This window comes from Melitaea cinxia, chromosome 27 (assembly GCF_905220565.1).
Source record: "Melitaea cinxia chromosome 27, ilMelCinx1.1, whole genome shotgun sequence".
Taxonomy (NCBI): Eukaryota; Metazoa; Arthropoda; class Insecta; order Lepidoptera; family Nymphalidae; genus Melitaea; species Melitaea cinxia.
The window spans coordinates 10,841,113-10,859,544 of NC_059420.1; the positions used below are offsets into that span (position 1 = coordinate 10,841,113).

Here is an 18,432-nt window from a genome sequence, read left to right on the forward strand (position 1 = left end):
CGACATCGTCGCGTTCGTTCGTTACAAAATATCTGTAAGTACCCGCAACTCTGATTCACTTTGTTTTGTTTGTGTGTTAACTTTCTTGTTTCGTTGATGTAATAATGTTTCGTTCTGACATCAAAAACGGAGGAGGTTCTTAATTCGACTGTTTATGTGTTACCTTATAACTTGTTACTGGGTGTACCGATTTTGATTATTCTTTTTCTATTCTAAAGCTGATACTTGTCATGTGGTTCTTTTGAAATTTGAGCGAGATCTGATGACACGTTTTTTAATTACCCCTAATAATGTGAATTCAATTATTTTTACTGCGTCGAGGTACTTGGGAAGACCTATATCCAGCAGTGGACTGCACTAGACTGAACTAACTGACTGACTGACTGACTGACGTTGAGGTCAATTTTATGCTCAAAATATTTTCAGATTTTTTTGGTCGCAATCTCGTTTAGTCGCAAGTGGGTTTTGGTACGCCAAAGTCACTATTTTCGTTACTGAGATTCTATATAATTTTTCTATTACTTTAGTTAAAAAAGTTTCAGCGCGACGTACCATTTATTTTCATAGGCGTAGCATCAATTTTCGAACGAGATCAAGAATCGAATTTAGCGGAGATCTGCACCGGTCAACATGTCACAGCCGATCGACAAAAAATCCGATAAAACGTCAATAATCAATAATCTTCAACTCGCGACGTATCGAGAAATTAAAAAATGTCGTACTCGTTACTGCTTGACTTAGGGGGCGTCCATAAATTACGTGAGGTGTTTTTTTAAATTTTTCTGTCCCTCCCTCCCCCTGGTGAGATGTCGTGAGATTTTACTCAACCACTTTCCCCAATCTCACGTGAGATTTTTTAAAATGTGGGTTTCTTACGTAAACGCGTTGGATTGTTATTGTATCATCGTTCATCGAGTCGCGCGTTCGGCTGACAGTAGCGCGAAAACAAAGGACGGGCTACACTGTACCGTAAATTCAGATTAAATTGAGCTATTTGGTATAAAACAAATATGGTGGTTTGACAGTCAGTAGATGTATAACGTTTAAGGGGTCTGCTAGGCTTCCACAAGGAGCTAGACTGGTATGAATGAGGGCCCCAGCCTACCACGCAAAATAGGCGCACTGAGACGTCGAGTTGCGGAGAATAGCCCGTGAAAAATCAATTAATCAACGTTTAAGTATGAATAAAATTATTTTCTTTCGAACGAATTAGTGAATGATCTTAATCGTATTACGATTACGCTTAAGATTAAATCTTAAGCATGTAAAATCTGGAGTAAATGGACCAAAATAGTATATATTTTTTGTTTCAATCAAAAAAAAAATTGCGTGATATTTGCCGAGGCCCCCTCTCTCCAACGTAAGATTAGATGAGATTTGACTCGAATCCCCGCCCCCCCTTAACACCTCACGTAATTTATGGACGCCCCCTTATTCCCGGATAGCAGCTCAAATACTCTCGTGATATAAATTGACTTTGACACCTAGTTTAATCTTTAAAATTATTGGAACGAAGTTCCTTACGGCAGGCTTGACATTTGGCTGGGCGAGCGAACTGAAAAAAATGTGATACTAAAACCGTAAAAAAATATATATAACGGAAGTGACGTACTATCAGTCACACGACTGTATAATATGACGTTTGTAACACTAAAATATTACAATAATTTTTTAACAATTATTTATGTAATTTTATACTGTCGACAAAAATAAATAAAGCCATATGTTTTTTTATTTCACTTAATAGTTTGAATTATTATCATTATTATGATTTTGTTTGATTTATTTTATTTTACGGTATTTGCTATTTTCTAAAATACTAAATTTCCTAAATACTTTTATGTACTTAATTAAAACCCAATTAACAAAATTAAAAAAAAAAATCAACAACTAGAAAATATATATAAAATTCAACATTTTATTTTCAAATTGTGTTGCTTCTATACTATCCGAAGGAACTTCGTTCCTGGTGTCCCATGACACCACATAATATTATTTTTCTTTTTATATTTGCTTTCAATACTAATTTAATTTTCAAAATCGCTCAAAACGCCTTTTTATAAGTAATTCAATATTTTTGTTCGCGAGTGTATAATTAATTAATTTATAAAGACGAATAGTTTCAAAATTTACATATTGTTCTGCCGGACAAGGGGACTAGAACATATAGTATTAGCCAAATATAATCATATTAACCAAATATGTGCACAAATTCCAATTCCCGAAGTGTACACGCTTAATATTTATCAAAGGAATCAGGTCAGCTAATGGCTGTCACGCGACCGGCTGCGTCGTCGTCCATTTTGTTATGACCGCTCAGCGATCGAAACACGCAACTTTTATCATACAATGTAATTTACTAATTGTTTTTTTGTTGATCGTTTGTTATTTTTTTATGATTTAGGTGGGGTTCGTAATTTTATTGAGTATAGTACTAGCAACAAGCGTACTGTTCCCGTGATTGCAAGTGGTCACCGTAGGCTGAAACGTCTGCAATAACAGAAGCTGGCTTTTTACTCAATACAAGAACATAACAATATTTGACAGGAGTTCTACTTATCTAAAGATTGTGGTACTTCTCCAGTGAGGTCCTGCAGTACTTAATAAAAATCAGCATTTTTTAAATTAAACGCACATACAACACAGGAAAAGGTCGAGATTATCATACTTCGGATAGATCCAATTATCATCATGCCCTCTCGAACGTATTAGCCAATAATCTTCCAATGTTTATTTGATTGACAATTATTCCCAATAAACATTTAATTCTGTGGTAATTGGAGGACGCCAATTTCATTTAGGTACTCCCCATTTATGCACAAGCTTCTGAGCATGGCTGCGGCTGCACGAAGCCGGAATAAACTTTGTATGTCTGTGGGTTATATTTTTAGAGTTAACGTGAATTTTGAAAACGATATAAGAAGACAAATGATATGAAAAACAAATTGGGAGTGAAATGGTATGAAACAGTAACTCAATCTGCCCAGACAGTGAAGTTTTGAGGTCTTCTTGTGAGACAGTAATAAATGTGATTTTCAATCAATCACAATTACTTCAGGCAATCCAATGCTAGATATAGTTCTCCTAAAGTTCACTCCAAAAATGGCGTCATGTGTTTTGCCCATAGTTACCACATTGGGAATGTGGGTTGGTGACCGCAGGGCTGGCTTTGTCGCACCGAAGACGCTGCTGCCCGTCTTCGGCCTGTGTATTTCAAAGCCAGCAGTTAGATTGTCATCCCGCCATCGGCCGGTTTTTTAAGTTCTAAGATGGTAGTGCAACTGTGTTATGCCTTAGTCTAGGAAGAGAGGGGATGGCTATATTATTTACTGCCGTAACCACACAGCATAACATCTGATTTTAAATTTCGATCATCGTTTTCAAGGAGTAAACGGTGTCGGATAGATGCTCCGATGCTCCTATAGATGAACATGAACAAGGAATGACATTGTATAGTCTACGGCCTTCTTTGATAAGTGAGCTATGCAACACTAAAATAAGTTTTCGATAGTAATCAGTGGTTTCTGAGCTCGTATAATATAAACTTTAAGGGTGGATAGACATGCGAGCAAGTTCGCGAACTTGTGGCTCGACGACCTTTTTCGTTGGTTTGTCACCCTATATAAATACGCGTACTTTAAAATCGCCGATTAAGTTCATTGGCAATCCGACAAGTTTGAAATTTTGCTCGTAGCCCGCCTCCGCTCGTGCGTGTGGCAGCAATGCGAGTCGCGAGCCACCAATTTTAACCACTTCCAAAAAAGGAGGAGGTTCTCAATTTTCATGATTTTTATTTTAATCAAAAGGTGGTGTGTGTCGTGTGGTCTCCTTTAAATTTGATTGCGATCTAATAAGTAGTTTTTGGGTTATATCTAATAATGCGTATTTACTTGACTGTTTTTTCGTCTACCTACGATGTGTTACTTGTCGATGTAATTGAAGTCGGTTTTTTTTAAACATAATTATGTTTCTCTAGTCCGTGTACGCGCAACGCTTGTAGTGTAGGTATTTGTAATTTTTATTACTTTTGATTGAGAAATTACCCAAAATGAATTATTTTCAGAACTTCGTCTTCTTTTGATTTTTAAAATGTAATACGATACAATTCCTAAGTAATACAAAGCTTCTTCTGTCGATGACATCGCAATACAGACTGAGTAAGCTTCACGTGTGTCACCGACGTCGAGCCGAGTAAGTTCGAGATATTAAAAACCGCGTACTTTAAGTTCGCACGTCTATCACCTTTCCATATTTAAATTTATATTTGTTCGGGTGCTTACCACGTTTATTTTTTTATTGAGATCCCCATATTTCGGCAATGTTTCAATCGCCATGATTACGGGGAGACTGACGTAAGGTGCTTGTGGATGGCAAATATTGAAAAGCAACAGGATCTCTGTGCTGTGTGGCTACGGCACTAAAGAATTTAGCCACCCCCTTTCTTCCCGTGGGTGTCGTAAGAGGCGACTAAGGGATAACGAGGTTCCACAACCACCTTGGAACTTAAGATGCCGACCGATGGCGGGATAACCATCCAACTGCTGGCTTTGAAATACACAGGTCGAAGACGGGCAGCAGCGTCTTCGGTGCGACAAAGCCAGTACTGCGGTCACCAACCCGCCTGCCCAGCGTGGTGACTATGGGCAAAACACATGAATTCACGTTATTTTTGACGTAAACTTGTGGAGGCCTATGTCCAGCAGTGGACTGTATAGGCTGTAATGATGATGATGATGATGATGAACAGGATCTCAATAATTGTGTTTGCTCGCAAACGAAAAAAAACCGACTTCAATTACATCGAAGAGTAATACAACGTAGATCGACGAAAAAATAGTCAAGTAACTACGCGTTATCAAAGATTACTCAAAAAGTAGTTATCAGATCTCAATAAAATTTATATGTGAACACATGATAAACATCAGCTTTCGATTAAATTAAAAATTATCAAAATCGATACACCCAGTAAAAAGTTATTGCGGATTTTCGAGAGTTTCCCTCGATTTCTCTAGGATCCCATCATCAGATCCTGGTTTCCTTATCATAGTACCAAACTAGGGATATCCCCTTTCCAACAAAAAAAGAATTATCAAATCGGTACATCCAGTAGAAAGTTATGCGGTATAATACAACGTAGGTCGACGAAAAAAGCGTCAAGTAAAAACGCATTATTAGATATAACTCGAAAAGTAGTTGTTAGATCTCAAATAAATTTAAATGGGACCAATTGACACACACCACCTTTCGATAAAAAAAAAAATTGTCGAAATCGGTCCACCCGGTCAAAAGTTCTGATGTAACATACATAAAAAAAACAGTCGAATTGAGAACCTCCTCCTTTTTTGGAAGTCGGTTAAAAAAACAATAAACGTGGTACGCATCCGAACAAATATAAATCTATACATAAATATATACAAATAAATAAAACTGGAATGTCTGTTTGTAATATATTAAAATACCCGCTTTTTACTAAATGCACATGATACATATACCAAAATAACATTTTTTACCATTTTTGTTTGTCTCTCTGTTTGTTTATTCCGGCTAATCTCTGAAACGGCTCGACCGATTTTGACGGGACTTTCATTGACAAAGAGATGATGTAATAAGGAGTAACTTTGGCTACTTTTATTTTAGAAATTTATTTATTTTATAACTGCGAACTGAACAATAACTTTTTTGTTAAATTCCATGAGGACGAAGTCACGCGGGCACGGCTAGTTTACATATAAACTCTAGCTTTGTAATATTAGTATAAATGACAAAGATCGTGTTATCATGAATTGTTAACGATCAATCTCCAGAAGATAATTTTGATATGTTCATCGCTGACAATGCATCACACTTCTCCGACCAACCTCTAGTTTTTATCAGGCATTTATTTTTAACATTAACTCTATTATAAATAAGTACAGCGGCGTATTAATACTGTTATCATGTAAACGTTACTATCGCGATATATCTGTATTATCGAATTGCACGCGTGTTGTAAAAAATAATATATTTTATTTAGGTGATAGACGCCTGCAATAACGGAAGCATTGAAAGCGTGTTACCTATGTGTGATCCTACCCCCCACCTCAGGAGCTCTGGTCACCTTTCTCACCACTGAAACATAACACTGCTTGAAACCAGTATTATTTATCTATTCTGGTTGCTTCAGATTTTGAGCAGGATATTTTGTGCCTTACCCTACCTAAATTGAAATTATTATTGAACTAACTGCTGCCCGCGACTTCGTCCGCTTGGTCTTACTGTTATGATATAATATAGCCTGTAGCCTTCCTCAAATGGGTTATCTAACACTGAAAATATCTTTTAAATCGGACGAGTAGTTCCTGAGATTAGCGCGTTCAAACAAACAAACCCTTCAGCTTTATAATATTAGTATAGACTAATAAATTTTGAAGCGTATCCACTCATATATAGACTTTTTATATCGAAATAATAAATAAACCTCATTTTATGTTTTTTTTTATATTATATAAAAATATTTTTTTGATAATTCAAAAAATAATCGTCAGATCTTGATAAAATTTTAATTTTACCCCGCGACTTACGACAAGCACCAGCTTTCGATTAAAAAAAGAATCATCAAAATCGGTACACCTAGTAAAAAGTTATGAGATTAAACACACATTAAAAAACGCAGTCGAATTGAGAAGAGAATCCTCTATTTTTTAATTCCCTTAAAAAGGCTTTAACAGTAGTTTAATATACTATTTGTGTACGCCTGAGATTAAATTCTTTAGCTCAGCAAAAATAATCTACTACTGCCAACAAATGCTGTAACTACAGAACAGCAAGAAATTTCCTGCTCAAAATATGGAGCAGCCCGACGGGGGTAGTACCTCGACCTTACAGAAGATCACAGCTAAATAATACTTCTCAATAGTTTTGTGTTCTTGTTAATGATTAAGGTGACCAGAGCTCCTGGGGGGATAGGAGATAGGGTTGGCAATGCGCTAGCGATCTTTCTAGTGTTGCAGGCGTCTATAAGCTACGGTAATCGCTTACCATCAGGTGAGCCGTACGCTTGTTTCCCGACCTAGTTATTAAAAAAAGAGTCGTTACTTTACCTCAAAAACTGTACATTACAATGAAGTCACTGAGATATGGCACGGCACGAAGTCTCTTGCTTAAATTTGGATCAGTCCGACTGGGAAAGTGCCTTAACCTTAGAAAAGATTATAGCCAAATAATATTACTTTCAAGTAGTGTTGTGTTCTTGTGATAAAAAAAGAAGCCAGACTTTCTGGGGAGGAGTGTAGGAGCGGACGATGCTCTTGGTGTTGCAGGCTCTGTAGAGGCTATGGTATTCTATTTATGCGGGTATTTGTTGGTATACAGAAGTGTAAAAATAGAAATCCAACAATAAATAATTCCTTGTTAAGTAAATACTTTGAAATAACAATAAACATTATCTAAGCTACTAACGATATCTACCTAAATACACAACTTAACATCATTTAATTTCACCGATAGTGTTCGGCAAACACACGGATCTGTGTCAACTGCTCGTGTTACAATGACTCAATTGTTATTATGGGTTAAGTGTTATTTCGTAACTTGGTATTCAGAAGTCATTAACTGGTAATGATCTTGGATGCCATAACTTTGTTGTGAATACATGAGGAGAGCGTTAGGAAAAGTGTGATCGGGTGAGACGAACGGAAGTTGAGAGGGAGATATAAATCAGTGAAGATAGTTAGAGAAGTTACGTTTCGTAAGTTTTACTTCTGTCGGGTGGTCTAAAGCCCACCCGTTTTTTTGTATAGAACCTTTGGTATGGAGACAATATAGTTAGGATAACTATACTTACTAATGGATTAATGACTTTCACTAGTGCTAGAATAGCATACATATAGGGTGGGCCATTTAAAGTGTAAAAAAAAATAAAAAAGTATATTTTTTTTTTGTTGTTTATTTGTAAAATAATTTTATTTTGATCGAAGTAGATTTGTTATAATGATGGCCATCTTTGGCCTTGGCAACCAAATGTGTCCTTTTTTCGGCATTTTTAATCACGTTGGTCAATTTTTCGGCGGATATGGCGGCAATTTCTTGATGAATATTGTTCTTGAAGGCAACTAGAGTCCTTGTCTGATTAGCGTATACCTTGGAGTTCAAATAATCCCACAAAAAAAGTCTGGTGATCTCGGTAGCCAGTCAAAATCGCCTTTTTTCGATATCAGTCGCCCAGGGAACAATGGTCGCAATAAATTGATTCTTACTCGAGCTGTGTGGCATGTGGCACCGTCCTGTTGGAACCAGTAATCGTCCATGTCATTTTCACGAATAATTGGCATAAGAAAATCCGATATCATGACCCGATAACGCTCACCATTGACGGTGCCGTATGTTGTTAGAGTCTCTTCAATACTGGCTAGTACGGCTTCGATATTTTCATCGGAACGTCTTGTTCGTTGCCTGGATAGGTGTCAGGCATTACTACCGGTGTCCACAAATTTTGCGTATAAACGTCTGATAGTGATATTACCTTGAGCAATTTTCACTTTATGTTTTTTTTACGAAACGCACGTTTTATTTTCACGATTAAAAAGTAATTTTGAATGTACAGCTGAACAATTTCAGCGCCTTCTTTTGGTGTGTACTGCTCCATAGTTAAAATTCTACTGAAATACGCTTCCAATACAGTATGTCATTAATCGATCTGATAACTAATGTTAAAGATATAGGGTTGCACGATGCTTCCACTTTAAATGGTCCACCCTGTAATTTCGGCAATATCACATTGATGCAATGGAGAAGACACAGGAGACTGGTCGGTGAATTAGAGTTTACAATCTCAAGATAATTTTTAAGACCACAGAAAGCTATACTTACTAACGTATCTTTATAAATGTTTTGTCGATTAATAAGTTTTTGTTTAATAAATTTGATTATGAGGCAGGGCTGTAAATAGCCTGAAGACAGTTGCCTCTGGAATACTACTGGAAAAGTCCAATTAACAATACAGTCAAATAATTTTGCTATCAAGTATAGCGTTCCTATTGTTAGTAAAAGTGGCCAGAGCTACTGTATTAAACTGCTTCAAAAAGTGTTTTAATGTTACAGCAGTCGTGAATAAAAATAACGAAACATTTAGATTTATTTTTAGTGATATTTTATTGTTTTTTTTTTTGCAAAAGAAAAACTAAAGTTATCGCTAAATTGTTTCAGAATATCCGAAAATGAAGTCGAAGATACGCCTCGTGAAGAGATAGAAGATCTCGCAGATGATGATGAAGCAAAGACTATTTACAGAGACATTGCTGTCAACAAATATGGCGATGAAGTACAAGACGCAGTCGTTGAAACCTTTTTATATAAGAATCCCAATGAACGATTCCACAGAGTCAAACGTGAGGTTGAAGCTAATTTGACCGAAACTTCGACAGCGACACCGAATGCTTCCGAATCTAGCTTAGGTGCTAAAGCTACTACTGCTACTACTGCTATTGCTGCTACTACTAATTTAAGTAACGCTACGGTAAGAGTAATGGGGTTGAGGATAGAGGAGTCCACGAAGGAACCCAAACTTGTCGACGAGGTGATACCGAGCGTGTTGCGGGAGACTTTGTTCACGATGAGACTGTTTGGGGAAGGGTTCACTGATGACACTGTGATAGCGTTCACACACATGCCTGAAAAGTATGGGACACCTTGCCACTTTTTAATCACTGGAGAGTATAAGGTAATGTAATTTTTGTGGCTTTATGGCTGAATCTTATATGCAATTTTTAAGTTTGAAATATTGTAAAAAACAAATGAACTATTACGTAGTAATAACAGAACGATCGCGAACATTGAGAATTGTAATGGATTTGGTATTTGGTCTAGATCAGAAAGTTCAGAAAAATATTCCTACCTTTTCTCATAGTGTATTTAGTTTTATTTACATTCTAAATTGTTTTTTTTTTTTTCTAAATTTTTCTTTAAGGCGTTTGACGTCAGGCCGCTGTAATAATTGTAACAGCATACATTTGTATTCAGAAAACGCAAAACATAGCTTACTTAGTTTAAAATTCAAATTAGCGTTCATGATCATTTTTTTTTATTTTTTATTATCTCTCTATCATTTTTTAGCATTTAATTGTTCAACCTTCGCCTGTATTACAGTAATTATTACACCTTGTTTAAATCTAAATTATTCAATATCTTTATCAAGTGAAGCTATTTTACTAAACATAATTTTTAATGGTTACCAGGTCAAATTGGTAGAAGGAGACTCAGCACTTTTCGAACTGCTCGCACCCCCTCCATTAGAAGATTACAAGTTCTATATTTGCACGAAAAGGTCACCAACAGAGGACTTCGTGCACCAAGGGAATGAGAAATGGAAAATTTTGGGCACGCACAACAAATTGTTACCACTTTGGGCTTCCTTGATATTAATCGTCATTTTACTGATGCTGGCTTCGCTTTTTTCTGGTCTGAATCTTGGTCTGATGGCGCTAGACAGAACTGAGCTGAGGATTATAGCCAATACAGGAACGGAAAAAGAAAGAAAGTATGCTAGAGCTATTATGCCAGTGCGCGCTCATGGAAACTACTTGCTTTGTACGATTTTACTGAGTAACGTTGCCGTGAACAGTACGTTTACTGTAATTTTGGATGATTTGACCTCTGGTCTGGTGGCTGTTATTGGGTCTACTCTAGCGATCGTGTTTATCGCTGAGATTACTCCGCAGGCGATCTGTGCGAGACACGGGCTCTTCATTGGTGCCAAGAGTATTTGGATTATGAAGGTGTGTAATATTATAGTACCGATTAATTTCAATTGGCCCCTGAACTGCAAACATCTCGCAACTAATGTATATCAATAAACACTGAGAAAAAACACAAAATAAGTTTAATTAAAGAAAATTTAAATTATTAGTGATTTTATTATTCGAAACTAAAATGTAACCGAAAATTTATTCCTAATTTCTCAGAAATTACAAGAAAATTTTCATTCTTAATAATTTTTCCTAATTTATTTGTTTGTGCAATAATTGAGTATGTCAAGTTGTTTCCATACTGAAGTCTTCTCAGGCAGGTATTATGTGTTTGAAAGAAGTCTTACCATATTATTTGATCACAGATTGTCATGGGTATTTGCGCACCATTGGCGTGGCCGACGAGTAAGCTTCTGGATTACTTCTTAGGTGAAGAAATTGGTACGCACTACAATAGAGAGAGGCTAAAGGAACTTGTCAAGGTGAGTTGAGTAATGTTAGAGATACTTCTTTATTTTTAAATAGTATCATTTTTATAGAATCGGTTGCTTGTTGAAACAAGTTCTTAATATAACTTACTGAAGTTTATGAGGTAGCGCACAGAAGGCCATTGGCAATTTTTTTAAGCAACTAGGTCAGCGAACAAGCGTACGGATCACTTGATAGTAAGCGATTACCGTAGCTTATAGACGCCTGCAACACCAGAAGCATGCAGCCACCAGCAAACGCATTGCCAACCCTATCCCTGATTATTCTTAGGAGCTCTGGTCACCTTACCAACAGGAACACAACTCTGCTTAAAAAGCAGTATTATTTAGCTGTGATCTTCTGTAAGGTCGAGATACTACCCCAGTCGGGCTGCTCCATATTTTGAACAGGAAAGTTCTTATACCTCAAGTAAAATCTGGAAAAGCCTGACTGGAGAAGTACGTCGATACGACAAGTAAAATTACTCTCAAGTAATGTTCCTGCGATGAGTACGGTAACCAGATTGCTGGTGTTGCAGATGCAGTCTATAGGCTACGGTAATCGCTTACTGTCAGGTCGACTCTAAGCTTATTTGTTATCCTACTGGTAAAAAAGTCAAAGAAAAATGACTCGATGTCACTTCTATAGCTGCGTATCAAGCTGAGTGAAAGAGTAGGAAGCCAATGTTCCTCTTACCCCACTCCTTTGCCCCACTTTTCTTTGTCTTTTAATTATTTCTAAATTTTACCCGAAGGTGACAAATCACGTGAACGACCTGGACAAGGAAGAAGTGAATATCATTTCCGGTGCCCTCGACCTTCGTAAGAAGATGGTGAAGGATGTGATGACCAAACTGAATGACTGCTACATGCTGCCTATAAACAGCATACTGGACTTCGAGACCATGACTGAGATCGTTAAGTCTGGTGAGTGGTTTGAGTTCATTTAAGCTACTTTTTTTGATTGATTCAACTTGTAACAACCCGCAATTGGACATGGGCTCTTTTTCCATATTGGAGGAGAGTTGGAGTTTCAATTTACCACGCTGCTCCACTGCCCGTTTGGCGGATGTATTCCCTACTACGAGTAACGATCGCTATCAGCTGTATATAATGACAACCTCGTGTAGCGACATCTATCGCGCAACATACAAACTACGGAAAAACTGACTTATCCTACATCGCGCTATCAAAGTTATCAAAGTGATTGAGTATATATACAAGATCCCGACAACAACCGTTGGGCCCGTAGCCCACCAGACACAACAACCGTCTGGTCGGAGGATCCTCCCTTTTCGATGGGGGATGAGGGACTCAACACCATGTTCCTCAGGCGTTCCCAAACTCGTGCTCTCCAAGGTACAGTGACAGAGATTGTTTCGGACGGCAAGGACAGGTCCAATACTCGCACTGTCGTCCTGAGACAATCTCCCGCTTAATTAACATACGCCCTTGTAGCAACTTGCGCTGGTTACGTACGCCACCACGCACCCCTGAATGTGTATGTACGTCACTACGAACCCAAGGTCTCCGGAAAACGTCGTCGAATGGAAACAGAGACCCAGACTGGAAACAAACCCAGCTTAGCAGCAGTGTTACCTTATAAAAAGGACGAGCTATTAAAAATGTGCTCTTAGCTTGTAATTGCATTCATGTTTTGAACAAAAAGCAGATCTTTTAAAGATATTCGAAATTGGGTAGATTTAATTTTATATTAAAAAAAAAAACATCAAAAAACTTTTAAAGCATCTTACACATAAAATTTCAAAGTTATAACTCAAACAAATGTAATCGCAATGATCATTTAAATAAAGACCAAAATCCCTCCTAGGCTACTCCCGTATCCCGGTGTACGAAGGGAACCGCGGCAACATAGTGACGGTGCTGTTCATCAAGGACCTGGCCTTCGTGGACCCCGACGACAACACGCCGCTGCGCACGCTCTGCCAGTACTACCAGAACCCCTGCAACTTCGTCTTCGAGGACGTCACCCTCGACGTCATGTTGAAGCAATTCAAAGAAGGTAGGACCAAATTTAACGGAGACAGTATTTATATATTTGTACGTGAAGCATAAGCTTTGTAACCCTTTTTACGAAAATTGCGCGGACGGAGGTGTATGAAATTTCGTACACTTATAGTTTATATAGAGAATGTAGCATATATTTTTATTAGCACGTAGTTTCGTTCCTGCTGATGTATAATAGCACTGTTGTGCACTGGCGTTGCTATTTACTTTTTCTAGGCGACTGATTTAATTTTTTGGAATACCCTCGTATCGTATTACGTTGCGGTGCACCTTAGGGGGTAGTTGTGTCGCGACACACTGGGTTTGCTGTATATAAGGCTCAGGACGTGTGTTGCGGGCCTTTTTGCTCTTTGCTCTTTTTTTGGGTTGGATTCTCTCGCCGTCTTAAGATCTGAGTGCAATTTATTGTGGGTGAGTCATTGTAGTTTCTTATGGTATAAGCTTTGCTTAAGTGTAAGTTGATTTTGTGTGTTTTGAAAAAAAAATTAAGATTCTGTAGGATTTTTTTTACTCTCTCTCTTGTGTCTCGTGTTAGGAGTTGTGGGTGACTCTCTAACCCAGCAAACAATTTTTTAGCACGTAGCAAGAAGAAGTGCAGAATGCTAATATATTTTTTAAATTATGCATAAAAATATATTAAATCGATAATAATTGTGTTTGCTGGCAAACGAAAAAAAAAACCGACTTCAATTACATCGACAAGTAATACAACGTAGCTAGACGAAAAAATAGTCGAGTAAATATGATCAGATCTCGATGAAATTTCGATTAAATTAAAAATCATCAAAATCGGCACACCCAGTAAAAAGTTATGCGGATTTTCGAGGGTTTCCCTCGATTTCTCTGGGATCCCATCATCAGGTCCTGGTTTCCTTATCATTGTACCAAACTTAGGATATATCCTTTCCAACAAAAAAAAAAGAATTATCAAAATCGGTTCATAAACGACGATGTTATCCATCAACATACATAAATGATCAAACTTATAATTTAAATTAATTATGGTCGAATTTCAACCATCGGGCGATCACTAGTAATAGCAAATCCGCTATACGAAAATATTCACTAATTACAAAGATATGCATGGCGTGCCAAAAAATTTTAAAATGAGAAATAGGGCGTTTTCATGTGATTTATATTTCGGTTAGTCGGATGTTTATTTATATAATAACGTCTGACGCGTCTGCGGCAACCGAGGTTAACGTATCAAGTGAAATAATTCTTTTAACCGATTTCTAATGAAAATTGATTCTTAGCTATTAACAGACTTAAAAATAATTGTGTAAAAAATCGACTTCAATTACATCAACAAGTAATAAAACGTAGATAGACGAAAAAATTGTCAAGTAAATAAGCGTTATCAAAGATTACTCTAAAAGTAGTCATCAGATCTCGTTCAATTTAAATGGGATCATAAGACAAGCATCAGCTTTCGATTAGAACAAGAATCATCAAAATGGGCACACTTGGTGAAAAGTTATGAGTAACACATATAAAAAAAATGCAGTCGGATTGGGAATGTCCTCCTAACTGACTTCCAAAAAAGGAGGATGTTCTCAATTCGATTTTATTTTTTTGGTCAAGAACACAACCCTATAGGGTTGTAAATTTGATGTAGATTATACTGTTCTTGAAATTTTTATATAAATTGTAATTTTTGATAATAATGTTTTTGTAAATCACAAAATCCTTATATAATTTTTTTATCCTGTGTAAAATAATATAGTGGTAGATCGTATCGGTTTGCCGTTTGCCAACTCTAATAATTAAAAGCTAAAAAATAGTTTATGCTTTATAACTTTTATAACTATTTTATTTTTAATGTTCTAAATATATATTTTAATATGAGAATTGCAAATAGGTATTATGTCCTTTAAAACTGAAAATATGGACATGTTTAATACTTAGACAAGTCCACAAATTTAGCGTCTAACATATAAGGTGTTGCTATGTTCGTCTTAATTTTATTAGTAAGATGTGACGAAAAAATATATTTTATGGACACTAAAGTAATATCAAGATAAAATTAAAGTGAATTCTAAATTCATATAAGTATCCAAAAGCGTTAAGTCTTGGCCCAAATGTACGCGTGTAACTTCCGAATGACTACCGACTGGATGAGTCTTTTTTTGTGTTCATTACTGTAAGGAGAACTTTAGCACAAAAAAAAGTTAAAAAAAAAATCGAAATTCGAGAAGAAGAAAAAAATCGCGATACGATGAATCATAGACAACTAAGCTTTTTTTTCTTTCCAGGTCACAAAGGACACATGGCGTTCGTTCAACGAATCGAAGAAGGCGATGGTGACCCTGTCTACGAGACGGTGGGCTTGGTGACCTTGGAGGACGTCATCGAGGAGATGATCCAGGCGGAGATTGTCGACGAGACCGACGTGTTCAGTGAGTACAGATTGTATGACTTTTTTTTAATATACGACTAGGTAGATGATGGTAAGTGGTTACCGTAGCCTATGAACGCCTGCAAGACCAGAAGCATCGCAAGCGTGTTGCCGACCTTACCCTCGAAATCTCTGGGTTCTAGTCACCTTAATCACCAAGAACACAACACTGCTTGAAAGCAGTATTATTTAGCTTTGATCTTTTTTAATTGCATGCTTGAGGCACTTCCTCAATCGGGCAGTCCCAGATTTTAAACAGTGTATTTCATGCTCTTCCTATCTAAGTATTATACTATACTCTTCATACCTACCTGACAGGTCGATATTACTCCTAATTAGTATTATTATGACAAACTAGCTTACCCAGCAAACGTTGTTTAGCCGTATATATTATTAACCCTTGATCCCCCCCCCCCCCTTACTTGTAACTTGGGGTATGAAAAAAGATGATGACTGATTTTCAGACTTATCCGATATGCACACAAAATTTTATAAAAATCGGAGGAGTATGGTAACTAACATTGTGACACGAGAATTCTATAGGTATATAAGATAAGGCTGTATATGCTACAATTGCTTAAGACTAAAAAAATTACTAATTGAATTCTTCTCAATTTACCATTTTTCAAGTTTTTTTTTTTACAATAAATTGATAATTAAATAATATAGCAGATCCAATTTAAGTAATCCATGTTTATTGCTTTTACGGGATTACTGTTTATTGTTGCGGTTGCCAATATCGCTAGACTTGCTATGAACACAGCTCTTCACTTTCATGTTTCGGTCATTGATAAATTAATAAAATAATATTTGTCTACCACATATGTTGCTGATAGGCTGATTATAGTTTTAACACTAATGATACTATGGTATTAAACTAATATATAGAGTACTGGACAATGAAGTTTAAAATTCAATGGTAGTTGCGTTATACTTGCGAAAATAGTAAATGGAATACTTCTAAAGCAGTTTGACCGGATTTCTATTACATAATGGTAACATGTACACTGACACACAAACTAAATGGAACAATTTTATCGCGTAGGATTACAGTTTGCTATTCTAAATTACGTTGGAATGAAATAATGATGCTGTCATTACTAACTAACATCCGCCAACCCGCAGTAGAGCAGTGCGGTGGCCTACTCCTACATGGAGGGAGAGGCATGCCCAGCTGTGGGATGTTACCGGCTGAATCGTACCGTATCATTACTAACATGAAATAACTTTTGTCCAGCTTATATATTATATAGGGGTTTCCCCTAAAATCATTTCCTCTGCTTTCCTTGCTTATATTTACGACATTGTTTTAAGGGTTTCATGTTTAAAGAAAAACAATGAATTTTCGTCACGACTGCTTCAGGTTTGGCTTATACATTGATAGATAGAATGAGATAATGATATACATGAGATAATAATATACATTAAATTTAGGCGGTGCGTACTATTTTTGGCAGGTACATATAATGTTTTTTGTCAGGTAGGTACATATATATGGGCGCAAATCGCCAACGATTGGCAACTATAATATGTGAATATATTATTACTAGCTGACCTGGCGAACTTTGTACCGCCTTCTTTATTTTTTTCTTAAATATAATAATTAATATATCAAAATAAAATATAGCCTATCTTTCAAGTTGGATCGAACTGCACATGGTGTGCGAATTTTATTATAATCGGTTAAGTGGTTTAGGAGTCCATTGAGGACAAACATTGTGACACGAGATTTATATATATTAAGATAGAAATATCTGAAATATATAAGATTTATATATATTTTATGATATATATATAAGTTATTTATAAACATTATTGATTGATTGAGATCTGATACTTAATAAACACTGTTTCGACTGTTTGAACATTTTGAAGACGTTTGACGTTTCATTTATTGTTAAAATACTCAATTTATTGTGTAAATGTTCGAATTAATAACTATTAGAATTAATATCATTATTACTAAACTTAATTATTTTATGGAATAAGTTTTTCTTAATTTCATTTCGAATCTTGCTTGCAGCGCCATCTTTACACTGACTAATGTATGTTCAAATCCAATTAAAAATCCTTTGTAATTATATAAATCATTTGAAGATATTGAAATTCATTAAAACATTTATTATAAATATTAGGCTGTATTTTAAGAATTATTTCACAGTACTTAATTTGATTTATTCTTTTTAAAAAAAGTTGTTTTTGATATCTATTGTAAGGAAACAATAAAAGCGGTTGAGTTATGTAAAGATCGTTTTGTAAATAAACTAAGAAATACTTACGCCGAGTTGCACGAAACAAAATTAAAATTTAAGTAGAGATTAAACTAATTTAATCGGAAGAATTGTGAAATTCTTGTGATTAAATTAGTCCATTGTAATGGACTCTCAGCGTGGAAACTCTGGCGTATCGCCGATATATATGTGTAACGAGATGTCTACCATGTTTGTGGTTCGTCATTTTGAGTTGATGTTTCGGCACTGTTGCTATTTCCGCGCTCAGTGACCATGACTGTTTCCCACAACCGTGCGCTCGTCCCCCAGGCGACAACCGCACCAAGAAGCGCCTGACGCGGCCCACCAACAAGCTGCACGACATCGCGGCGTTCGCGGGCCACCAGCACCAGCGCGTGCACGTGTCGCCGCAGCTCGTGCTCGCCACCTTCCAGTTCCTCAGCACCAGTGAGTACCGCGCCTGGGCGCTGTCCGCCGTCATACCGCCAGATCGGCAAACTAGCGTATGCCGTAGCTTGTAGACGCCTGCAACCTGAAGCGTCGCAAGTGTGTTGACGGCCTTAACTTCCTTGGAGCTCTGGTCACCT

At 36.7% G+C, this 18,432-nt stretch overlaps 1 protein-coding gene across 1 annotated transcript in view; it reads left to right on the forward strand.

Annotated features, from left to right (window-relative positions):
- LOC123667018 (unextended protein-like) overlaps nt 1-18,432 on the forward strand; it is a 57,034-nt gene that overhangs the window by 31,275 nt on the left and 7,327 nt on the right. The window contains exons 2-8 of the mRNA XM_045601027.1: nt 9,184-9,697; nt 10,212-10,751; nt 11,087-11,203; nt 11,944-12,115; nt 13,020-13,211; nt 15,472-15,615; nt 18,155-18,292. Of these exons, the coding sequence (XP_045456983.1) occupies nt 9,184-9,697; nt 10,212-10,751; nt 11,087-11,203; nt 11,944-12,115; nt 13,020-13,211; nt 15,472-15,615; nt 18,155-18,292 (1,817 nt within the window). The remainder of the gene's footprint in view (nt 1-9,183; nt 9,698-10,211; nt 10,752-11,086; nt 11,204-11,943; nt 12,116-13,019; nt 13,212-15,471; nt 15,616-18,154; nt 18,293-18,432) is intronic.